This window comes from Nannizzia gypsea, genomic scaffold, assembly GCF_000150975.2.
Source record: "Nannizzia gypsea CBS 118893 supercont1.5 genomic scaffold, whole genome shotgun sequence".
Lineage (NCBI taxonomy): Eukaryota > Fungi > Ascomycota > Eurotiomycetes > Onygenales > Arthrodermataceae > Nannizzia > Nannizzia gypsea.
The window spans coordinates 317,794-328,678 of record NW_003345197.1 but is presented as its reverse complement, the minus strand read 5'-3'; the positions used below and the strand labels follow the sequence as shown (position 1 = coordinate 328,678).

At 50.3% G+C, this 10,885-nt stretch overlaps 6 protein-coding genes across 6 annotated transcripts; 2 read left to right on the top strand and 4 right to left on the bottom strand.

The window, feature by feature from the left end:
- Positions 1 to 555: 555 nt before the first annotated feature.
- On the bottom strand, positions 556 to 1,557 carry MGYG_05970 (hypothetical protein; the record flags this gene model as incomplete). Its single annotated transcript, XM_003171377.1, has 2 exons — positions 556 to 985; positions 1,073 to 1,557. 2 exons carry the CDS (start codon positions 1,555 to 1,557, stop codon positions 556 to 558), a joined length of 915 nt encoding a protein of 304 aa, XP_003171425.1.
- Positions 1,558 to 2,362: 805 nt separating this feature from the next.
- Positions 2,363 to 3,653, bottom strand: MGYG_05969 (hypothetical protein; the record flags this gene model as incomplete). The annotated part of the gene is made up of 3 exons (XM_003171376.1): positions 2,363 to 2,887; positions 2,949 to 3,527; positions 3,600 to 3,653. 3 exons carry the CDS (start codon positions 3,651 to 3,653, stop codon positions 2,363 to 2,365), a joined length of 1,158 nt encoding a protein of 385 aa, XP_003171424.1.
- A 318-nt stretch (positions 3,654 to 3,971) lies between these two features.
- MGYG_05968 (hypothetical protein) lies at positions 3,972 to 5,267 on the top strand (the record flags this gene model as incomplete). The annotated part of the gene is made up of 1 exon (XM_003171375.1): positions 3,972 to 5,267. The coding sequence occupies one exon, from the start codon at positions 3,972 to 3,974 to the stop codon at positions 5,265 to 5,267; it is 1,296 nt and encodes a 431-aa protein (XP_003171423.1).
- A 225-nt stretch (positions 5,268 to 5,492) lies between these two features.
- MGYG_05967 (hypothetical protein) lies at positions 5,493 to 5,999 on the top strand (the record flags this gene model as incomplete). The annotated part of the gene is made up of 2 exons (XM_003171374.1): positions 5,493 to 5,567; positions 5,637 to 5,999. The coding sequence occupies 2 exons, from the start codon at positions 5,493 to 5,495 to the stop codon at positions 5,997 to 5,999; spliced, it is 438 nt and encodes a 145-aa protein (XP_003171422.1).
- A 208-nt stretch (positions 6,000 to 6,207) lies between these two features.
- MGYG_05966 (hypothetical protein) lies at positions 6,208 to 7,034 on the bottom strand (the record flags this gene model as incomplete). The annotated part of the gene is made up of 3 exons (XM_003171373.1): positions 6,208 to 6,689; positions 6,767 to 6,911; positions 6,987 to 7,034. 3 exons carry the CDS (start codon positions 7,032 to 7,034, stop codon positions 6,208 to 6,210), a joined length of 675 nt encoding a protein of 224 aa, XP_003171421.1.
- Positions 7,035 to 7,826: 792 nt separating this feature from the next.
- MGYG_05965 (major facilitator superfamily transporter MFS-1) lies at positions 7,827 to 10,344 on the bottom strand (the record flags this gene model as incomplete). The annotated part of the gene is made up of 8 exons (XM_003171372.1): positions 7,827 to 7,979; positions 8,044 to 8,690; positions 8,753 to 8,860; positions 8,928 to 9,324; positions 9,377 to 9,412; positions 9,467 to 9,479; positions 9,537 to 9,876; positions 9,933 to 10,344. The coding sequence occupies 8 exons, from the start codon at positions 10,342 to 10,344 to the stop codon at positions 7,827 to 7,829; spliced, it is 2,106 nt and encodes a 701-aa protein (XP_003171420.1).
- Between the last annotated feature and the right edge of the window lie 541 nt (positions 10,345 to 10,885).

Here is a 10,885-nt window from a genome sequence, read left to right as displayed (position 1 = left end):
TCTGCTTCTGCTTCGTGAAGCTCACCGGAAGTTGAGTTGACGTTGAAAAGCCAAAAAAGAAAGCTACAAGCGGACGAAGTAGAAGGACGTCGGGATGGTCACATGAGCAAGGGTAGACGGGACGGGAGCCAACTCACACGATCAGCAGAAGTAGAAGCAGAAGAAGGTATTTACATGGATGGAGGAAGAGGAAGCGGTAGTAGGAGCAGTCAAGTAGTTATCTGGATGCTGTCTTTAAGGAGGCTCGAGGGCCGACTATCTAGAAGTACATGGTAGAAGTAGAAACTCAGGAGACCGACCCAACCGACCGCGCCCGTATCCATTAGTAGTAGCTGTTTTGTATTGTTGCATTGCACCTGGCAGGAAAAGACGAAGAAGAAGTAGTAAAAGAGAGTAAAAGAACCGAAAGATCCAGACCGAACAACCCAAGACGCCGGGGGTAAAGTGTAAGTTGTAAGTGTGGTATAAGGGGTAGAAGAGGAAAAGGAGAAGATGGATAATGTACAGTAAAAAAAAAGGGGGTTGAAAAAGAGAGACAGAGAGAGAGGGTATTATTCAAGAAGCAACGGCGACGGGAGCAGGAGACTCGATGTCCATCATGCTTCCAGCAGGCGTGGGGTCTCTCTCAGCTTCACCGTTGGCCTCAGCAGGATCAGCAGTGCTCTTCTCGCTCTTTTCACTCTTTTCGCTCTTCTTGTCTTTCTCCTTGTCTTTCTTCTCTCCATTGGTTTCTTGTTTCTCTTTCTGCTTCTCTTCTTCTTCCTCTGGCGTTGGCTTGGGGCGAGGTGGTGCCCCCCAGCTAGGAACCTGCCACAGCACGCCGGTGAAGGACTTGAGCTGGAAGGACTTTCGCTCCCACTTGCGACAGGGCTTGCCTGAGCGATCTAGAGCACGTAGACAGGCGTTGATGGCTCCTTGGTTGGCTTTGGGCCCCAGACGGTGGTGAGCAGGAGGTGGTGGGCGAGAAGGGGTCTCTCCATCCTCCCTGTATCGTCGTTAGCATACGCTTCTTTCATCTTCTTAATGTTATATACATGTATATAAAGGGGATGACAAAGGCAAGCCAACTTACAGTCTTGGTTTCTTCTTGGGACCAGGCTTGCCTCGTGGTTTAGGGAGGCCATCTGGCCCTAGAGCCGGAGCACCTCTCTTGGCCCCTGCCTTTGCTGCGCCAGACCCCGAGGCCGGTGCTGAAGTAGGCCCGTTGGCAGCAGCAGTGGCCGAGCCAGAGACGGAAGCCGAAGGAGTCGAGGGCGCAGCACCGGCGGTGGTCGAGGCAGCGTCGCCGTCTGAGGCGTTGTCGGTGAGAGGAGCTGGCGGCGTCGAAGGCGAGCTGGACTCGTCCTCCTTGTTGGCCTGGCTGTCCTCGCTGGCGGTGCCATTGCCGCTGCTGCTGACGCTGGTGCCGCTGATGCCGCTGGGGAACCGGCTGAGCATGGCTGGCGGCAGGGAGAAGACGACTATCTTCCTCGTCTTGGAGACGCTGCTGCTGCTGGCCGTGCTGGCCGAGCTGAGAGCTGGCTGCGAGGAGGTCGACGAGGTGACTGAGCCGGCCATTGTGCAGTGCAGTGCAGTGTAGTGGTGGGCAGAGTTTTCCGGTCCCGGCGTGGCTCGCAGGCGTTGGTGTATTTATATTATGATTATTAGTTTTTGGCCCGTCTCCGGCGAGATGCGGAAGAAGGAGTCGACCGGCTCTGGACAGGCAGGTGATTAAGTTAGGGGGCCGCCCGTCGGCGTTGGCGATGGACACAGTCGAGCAGGCGAGGGCGCAGAGCAGAGGGAGTGAGCAGCAGCAGTGGTGATGGTGGTGGTGGTGGTGGAAGGGGAAGGGAGAGAGGAAGAAGGAGACGGGGAGGGAGAAGGCGAAGGGAAGAAGAAAAGGTGGTTTGAGTGTGTCATGGTGGCCGGCCGGTGGTGGTTGGTTTTCGCTTGTCCTTGTCCGCGCATCCGTCTCACTAAACTACTAAGGAGGGAGAATGACTTAATGACTTATTTTTTTTGCTTGGGTGGTTCTTGAAGAGCAAAAGGCAGCGTCAAAGGCAGGAAAGACGACGGGAAGGAGAGAAGGCGAAGGGAGGCGGCGAAGTGGAGGACAGGGTACGGTACGGTCACGCAGGGCGGCTTAGTCAGGGGTGCAGCCAGTCAGGGGGCGGCGTGCGTGACGGCTAGGCTGCTTTGGGGGCTAGCGGTCTCGCGGTTACTAGCGTATGTGACAGGGCTAGAAGGGCTGAGTAAGGGCTGATAAATAGACTCTATGCTTATATGCTTATGTAATGGATTATATAATACAGAGAAAACGAGAGAAGCGGCGAGATGACATCTACGACTGAGATGACAGCTACGACTCTTGCTCTTGCTCTTACTACTGCTCTTCTTGATGCTGCTGCTGCTGCTGCTGCTGCTGCCTCTTCTCCTCTTTGGCGAGGGCGACGGCCTGCCGCACCTCAGGAGCCTGTCGGACCGCGTCTCTCTCCAAGCGCTCCTTCATCTCTCGCCGCAGCCTGCTTACCCCCTCCTCGTCGCCCTGGAAGGGCAGCATGTCCATACCTAGCAGCTTGGCGCCCTCTGCGTCTTGTGCCTGAGCCAGCTGCATGATCTGCGTCAGCTGTTGCTGCGCCTGCACGCTCAACCCTTCGCTCCCTCGACCCTTGCTCCGGCCAGACGACTTGGACTCTGGCGGCGCCAGGTATGAGATGAAGATGTTCAGGGTCATCGAGGCCGAGCGGGCAATGGACAGTATCTGGAAGGGCAGCAGGTAAAAGCTGTCCAGTCCCAGGAGCCAGCTAAGGGTCGGCGGCAGGTAGGCGGAGGGAATGAAGGTTGCGTTGGGATGCGTGAGCAGCGCCAGCTCAAGCGTCAGCAGTGCAAAGAACATGTAGAACCGCCACTGCAGGAAGTCAGCCAGAGATCTCATAAGAGGTGTATTAAAAAAGAAAAAAGCAACTTACGTATCTCCCCCAGGCAGAGAACCAGAAGATGTTGAGAAGTATCATCACCAGAAAACCAATAACGTACTGCGGTGCGAGTGCAAAAAGGCCATCGTAAAAGTAGGTGGCCATGCTCAGCGTCTTGCCTAGTTCTCCCGGCCTGTCCACCACATCGGGCCCGAACCGGTCATACGCAAACCTCTTGACTGGGTCCAGCAGCGTGTCCTGCGCCAGCTTCAGCTTCACGAAGAACATATCGACGGCTGCCGCCGCAGCCTCATCCGTCACATTTCCTAACGCCGACCTTATGCCATTCTGTTTTACCTTGTCTGGATGGAACACGGCAGCCAGTCGTCGGAAATGTGATTTTATGGTTCGCTCGTCGGATGTAGGCAGTACTTTCAGTAGACTGTAGAAGTCTCCGGCGACTCGGAGGCTGTGATAGTCCTCATAGATGGTGTACAGCAGGTAGCTGCTTATCACCGCGATGTGGATGCGCCGGTTGTGTCGACTGTGGCGGGCTGAGCCAGGTTGAGGATGCGCTGTACCAGCCCGGATAGTAATACGGTAGTAAAGGTTTTGCAGGAACGATGTCGCTAGCTAGGTAAGGGTGGCTGTTAGGTTACCAAGTCATAACACTCCTGAGAGGAGAGGAGGGAGGGGTCTTCTTACTCCTGGCAGAAAGGCCCAGCCTGCATAAGAAAAAACTCTAGATACTACATCCATCCTGTAGAGAAGGTTGACAATACGAAAAGAAAAAAAAAAGGAAGAAGAAGAAGGAAAAATGCTAAACGGTGTCCATTTTAAAACCCTGTTTCACTGCGCTTCTCCCCCTTGTTCAATTGCTCTTGATGCCACGAAACATCAAAAAGAGAAAACAGCCGGCGGCTAAAAGTTAGGATGGGCGCTTCCCGTCTTGGCGCTAACCGCCAGCCAAGAACCTTATTTTCCTTTTTTTTTTTAAACCTTTTCAACTCAGCAGTAATTTCTCCCAGCGATCAGTGCGAACGAACGGCAAAAGGCACTTATCAATTGACGGCCGGCATGTCGATGGATACAATGGAGATCGACTCGATAACGTCGCCGGAGAAGAAGCGCAAGGACAAGAGCGAGTCAAAGAAACGCAAGAGACAAGAGCAGACGGGAGAGACCGTCGCTGTAGACGACAGCGAGAAGAAGAAAAAGAAGAAAAAGGACAAACACTCAAAAAAGGATGAGAAGCGACCCGTAGAAGACGGCGGAAGAGAAAGAGACAAAGAAACCTCCCGAAAACCGCTGTCAAAGTCGACCTCGAATGATAAAGATACCCATTCCCTCTCCTCAGCCGCAGACCAGCTCCCTTCTTTCCACAGGGTGACAACAACGCTCTACCTCCCCCTCTCGCCCATCGCCATATCACCCACCCATGCCGTGTCTTCTTTGCTGGCAGAGCACGTCTCCCCTCTACTTCTAACCTACTATCCTCCCGTCCGTGGCGTGGTGCTCGCTTACTCCAACCCTTCCATCTCAGCCACAAAGCCTACCCCGACTTCAACCTCGACGTACACACCCAACCCGGAACCGCTCACCCTTGCCAAAACGGCCGGCGAGTATGGTGTCCTACACACCTATCTAACTCTCACCTTCCTTGTCTTCCGCCCCGAGCGAGGCCAGACGCTCGAGGGCTGGATTAACGTCCAATCCGAAGACTTCCTAGGCGCAATCGTATTCAACTTATTCTCCATTGGCATTGAACGGCGTCGATTGCCGGCAGATTGGAAGTGGATTGCTCCAGGCCAACAGCCGGATAAGCCTAGCACAACCAGCACATCACCTACATCAAGCAGCAAGGACGAAGAGGATGAAGACGACGATGAACCGGATTCAGATAAAGAGAACTTCAAGCCTCTAGCGTCGAATAGTGAGGCATCGCAGTTTGAAGACGCGGCGTCGGCTGAGACAGGGTATTTCCAGACTCGCTCGGGTAAGAGGGTTCGTGGAACTATCCGGTTCCGTGTTCGGGATGTCGATGTTATACCGGGTAGCGAGCGAGATAAGGGCTTCCTTAGCCTTGAAGGTACAATGTTGAGTAGGGAGGATGAGGAGAAGCTTGTTGCTGAAGAGCGGAGTAAGGCATCAGGTGCAGGGAGGGCAAAGGCCGGTGACAACTACCATGATCCTACATCTAGAGAGCGCCAGGAAAGGGAACTTGTGGATGTTGATATTGATGCCGATGAGGACGAGGATGTGAATATGGCAGAGGCTGTGGAGGTGCAACCTTCGACAACTAAAGAGAAGAAAAAGGACAAGAAGGAGAAGAAGGAGAAGAAGAGTAAAAAGGAGAAGAGCTCCAAGTCATGAGATTTATCACTTTTTCCAATATGAATTGATCTTTTACTTGCCTATTCTCGTCAAGACCTGGTACTTCCCTTGCTTATGTAATCGATACTGGTCAATCCTACGCTGATTCCACGAAGAAGCAGCAATCATCGACACAACTCCACGAAACAATTGACGATGACCTTTATATAAACCAAGTCGAACGAGGCAGGATAAAATAATATAAAGGAAACAATAACCGCAATAATGCCGCCTACAAGTCAAGAACTTTCGCTCCTTATAAACCCCCTCGTCCCAGAATCAGTCACACATAACAGCCGGGTACCTACCTCCACCCAGCTTCCATCCATAATACTTAACCAGACCAGAGAATACTAACGGCGAACCCAGATACTCGCAAACCTTCATTCCCTCATAGCCTTCCTACTAGGCACGGCAGCCGGTATCCTCGGCCTCCAGTCCGCGTACGGCTTCACATTCTACTTGCTAGGCACAATATTTGTTTCCTTCCTGGTCCACGGCCTGCTAGTGAAAGACAACACCACCCCCAGAGCAGCAGGGAAAAGCACGAATAAAGGCGTTTCTGGTGTTGGTGCCTACTTCCCGGGCGATGGGGAACTAGTTCCCGTGAGCGGTGGTGGGTATGTGAGAAAAGGAGCCTGGAAGGATCTGTGGTTCAGCGGACTGGTTGCTACAGAGGCCATTAGCGGGTTTGTTCTTGGATGGGCTGGTGTGGGTGGTGTTTTGAGATAGACAAAAGATGAGTGTGGGTTATTTGTTCTAATGATATTGGATACAGCAGATGTGTGAGAGAAGAAGCGCTTTGGCGACCAAGTCAGCCATTCATACCCAAATGATACCAAACAACTAACAATTTGGCTATTGCTAAACGTCGTAAAAAAGATATTAACCGTGTCAATCACTTATCATAAACATGATCCAAGGGTTCTTTCCCATCTGATCAATTGCATGAGGCAGCTGCTTCGCGCGCAGCAATGAAAGCTTCCATGTGCTCTGTATAATCCACCGCGCCCTCGAGATGCTGCTTCCCAATGATATAATGCGGCACGCCCCCAACCTTGCCAGTGGCCCTCATCTCTTTTTCTTCTTGTTCCACCTCAACTATCCCCTTATCACTGACCAGCCAATCGGCAACTTCGTCCTCGTCCAGTCCAGCCTTAACAGCAGCCTCGACAACAACATCCATCTTGCTGATGTCTTCTGCCAGCTCAAACTGGTAGCGGAAAAGCTGCTCGGAGACCTTACATTGCATCTCACTGCCTTTCTCGAGGTACACGAGATGGAGTAACTGATGCGCCAATCTGGAGCTGCCCATACGTCCCTCAAAGTTGAAGTGGATGTTAGATTGCGCTCCAATACGCGTGAGGCGAGTCTGGTTAGCTTCCACCACCTTGGGGTCTTTTGAACGACGAAGCATTCGCTCTGTTCTCTCGGTTAGTAGAAGTGCTTCACCTTCCGGCGACGGAGGACGGGTATAGCGTTGGGGATAGTGTGTATACCCGATATCACCTCGCTCTCCGCTGGAGGCTCCTTGTCGATAAAGTATGGCTTCCAGACGATTTCAAACTCATCTTTAGAGCCACCTGGGTATGTCTTCTGGTAAAGGCTGATCGCCCGCTCAAGGCTGCGGTAGCCGATGTAGCACTATCGCCCTAGTCAGCTATTTTTGCGGGGAAGACGACGCATGTAACGGGGACTGATGTATAGTTATCTAGTTACCCAGGGACAAATAACGTCCGACACGATGTGGATTGTGATAACCGCCATGCCTTCCTGCTGCTGCTGCTTACTCGGTCCTGGAGAAGTCTGAGAAGTGCAGTGCGGAGATATGCAGAGATCGAGTTATGCAGACGTAAATACGGCCCTCGAGGAAAAGGGGGGGGTTTTACTTCGTAATATTTAGTTAGCCGGACGAACTAGTTACAATGCAGATGCCTAGAGACGGATCCTTCGCATTATCTTGGGCCTCTCGCACATCCTTGGGGCCAGCAGCCCAACCGTGGTACAGCAATGTATATATGGAGTAGATGTCCGCCATGTACATCGTCTGGGCAAAGGGCGAAGTTGTCATCGCGGCTTGTGATTCTCAAAGTATCCGGATAAAGCCCTATGCCTTGCCATCAGGTACAGGAGTTAGTTTATTTCAACAACCTTAGGGTGAAGGTAAGCATCAGCCTGGCTGAAAAGATACCGGTTTACAGCAACACGCCGTCGTTCCTAGAAATCCGTGAATAGCGTGGAATGTAAAGGGCTGCTCCTCTATAACGACCGCCTAGGTAGTTACCAACGATGACCCCGCCCGAGATGTAGCTACATCTATACTTCAAGGGGTACATGCAGCCGCAGTAGCCAATTACATGACTGGCTATAGTAAGTTACTTGATGATGGAGTCAAAACGGAACAATGCAATTATATTAACGAATGATGGACCTCCCGTACTGTCCTATATACTATATATACAATATTGAATAATAAAAACAAATGAAATGACTCTATAATATGTACTAAGGGTATATGCCGCTCTCAAAAAGAAATGCAATGAACGGAGGGTATAATTATTACGGAGAAGCATTTTCTGGATCCACAACTCCGGCTTTGTGTTTCTTAAGGGCTCGAAGTCTGTTCTTCTCCTCAAGCACGGCATGAGCTTGTTTCTCTTTCTCTGCCTTTGAAAGAGGGGTGCTGATATATTTGTTGGCTTCAACAGTACCCTGGTGGAAAAAGGGGTCAGTGATGCAAACTCAGAAAGGAACAGGATTGCTGTTGGATGCTTACCGTGATAAGAGCCCACAGGAAGGGTACCTGAATGACCTCGCTGCTAATAATAGCTTCGCCGACCTTTCCATCCTCCACAGCTTTCCTCTCAGCTTCCTCCTTAGCCTTTTTGGACTTGATCCAGACGTTTCCAAGGAAAAACACGGCCACCAGGCTGATCGCCATGATAGGAATGATAGAAATAAAGGCCCACATTACAGCATTTTTAGCCAGGTTGCGAACATAATCCTGGACATCTGGGGGTAATTTATCAATTGCCTCCAGACTTTGGCCGGTGTTATGTAGGTCAACGCCACCGCTGCTGCTGCCATGACGAAATACCTCAGCCATCTTGTTATTAAACACACTGCCCATAATGGTCAAAGCAAGTGTTCCGCCGAAAGGCAGACTGAACCTCATAACTGACATGGCAGGCGCAATTCTATCAGGCCAGATACCAGAAACATGTAGCGTAGCAGGCATAAATCGCATTCCTGTGCCAGCACCAGCAACAGCCATCATTCCGCTGACGACAGGGATGTTGCGAGTTGTAGTTGCCCAGGTCAAGAGGGCGATTCCAACCGTTTCGATTACAGTGCCGACACTTAAAGGGACGAATGTTTGTGCAGGCCAAACATTGCAGGTGAACATGGCAAAGTAGACACCAACTATCAGTTGAGGTTAGTTGCATTACTCTACAACAGTAAGCTTGTTAGTATGTATAACTTACAGCCAATTCCAGGGATATAGTAGAGTAACTGAAGGCCGGAACGCCCAGCTTCATAGCCCTCAACAAGCGTAAAGTAGATAGAGATAAAATAGAAGACGGAAAACATGGCTATAGTGTTTTGCAACATCAGTATTTGTTAAATTGGATATTGCAAGGTTTCGACAAGTGGACTTACCAGCGCCAGTTGCAAATTCAATAATGGCCAAGACTATGGTATCTCTATTCCTGATGATGTCGGTGGGTATCATAGGGGACTGCTGAGGGAGCAGGCGGCCAAATATACGCCCTGGTTCAAGCAGATACTCATAGACAAAGAAGAAAATAAACAGGATCGATCCAATCACTAGGGGAGTAAGGACAGCTGCATGAGTCCATGGGTAGGTAACACCTCCCCAAGCGGTACCGAGAATAAGAAGACCAACACCAAAAACAAAGAGAAGAGTGCCGCCAATATCGATAGTGGCCAGGCCAGGTAAAAAGCTGCTGCGTCGAGATCCTTTCGTGAAATGGCTTCCTTGTACCAACTCATTGCGGAGAAGGAAATATATTATAAAATGCGCAAAGAACGCAACCTGGTAGATAGTTTAGCCAGTAGTCTTCCAAAAACTGGACTGGGGAACTCACTGGTATTGTCAAAACAAAACAGTATCTCCAGTTAGACTAACGATTTCATAGTCAGCAACAGATATCCAAAAGTAATTAAAAGCTCCTTACATTTGTTAGATACCTATTCAATTGTTAGCATGAGTAGTAATAAATGTACAGAATCCAAAAGTGAGCTCACCCGCCAATAATGGGCCCTACACTGTAGGAAATTCCAGCAACGAACTGGAAGATGGTACTATTCTTTGCATTATCCTTCAAACTGACTTTATCGGCCAGTATGATTTGGATCAAATTTGTGATACCCGATGCACTTGTTCCTTGCAATGCTCTGCCCAGCAGTAGAACGCCCCATGACGGGGCAACGGCGCATAAAACACTGCCGATGAGCATGAGAAACATTGCCAGCTGCAGAACGAAATGTCGGCCAAAGACATCAGATAGCTGGCCGAAAGCAGGAATGAATGCCGTTGAGGTAAGGGTAAAGGCGGTTACGATCCAGTTGAGTTGGTCCAGCTTATCTATATAAAGTTAGGAGAAGTCCATGACAAACTAGTGAAACCGATGGGGTACATACTGAAGTGAGATGCAATAAACGGCAATGCGGCAGCAACAATGGTCAGGTCAACTGATGCTAGGAAATACGGGAGCAGTAAACCCGCAATCAACTTCCATCGATAGACACGGACATCATGTTTCTCCTTTTTACATAACTCACACGGCCCCGATGTCTGTATTTGGGATTGTTGATTTATGTCGGTTGACTCGAGGGAGGCTTGCGGCTGCAAGGGTTCCAGAGGTATACCTCCCGGGTGAGTATTTGCCTGCTTCGGTTCGTTCAATAACAGCGGCGAGGACAAGTTTTGATTCTGGCTTCCCTGGCGATGTGAGCACAGTTTCTTCTCCTTGTTCTTTTCTGCATTAACGACGGTCTCAGAGCCAGACTGGTTCTCAGCGCGGCGCTTCTTTATTGCTTTATAGATAAGCATTCTGGGCGCTGGGATGGACACGGAAGAGGGTAAAGGGGGAAAGTATGGCCAATTCTATATGAATTGTAGTGGGAATGATCTTGTTGGTATTGTGGTATTTGGATAAAAGTGGTATTCCAAAGGAAAGGGGGATGGGTCTATATACCATCTGACAACAGACCGGATACGAGTAAATTTCCATAATAAGATCCGCTTCAATCACATAGATGATCCCCAAAAGCTTGGTGCGAGAAGTGGATACGAGTATCCCTATGTACAGCCACCGACCGCAGACAGGTCACCACCAACGACCAGCGGACAATCCCTATACATCTCATCCGCAGAGAGGTATAATACCGTCCCAATGAACCATCACGCGCAGGTGTAATTGCCCTGCAGGTTCGCCTTGCTACTTAATATGATAAGGTGAGCACTTGACGAAGTAGATACTTAGAATCAACATGATAATGGCTCGTTGGTATAATGGATAACAAATACGGGGTACTTCGCAACATCCAGGCAGGAACATTATTACTACCACAGCTAAGATAGCCCAACGGGC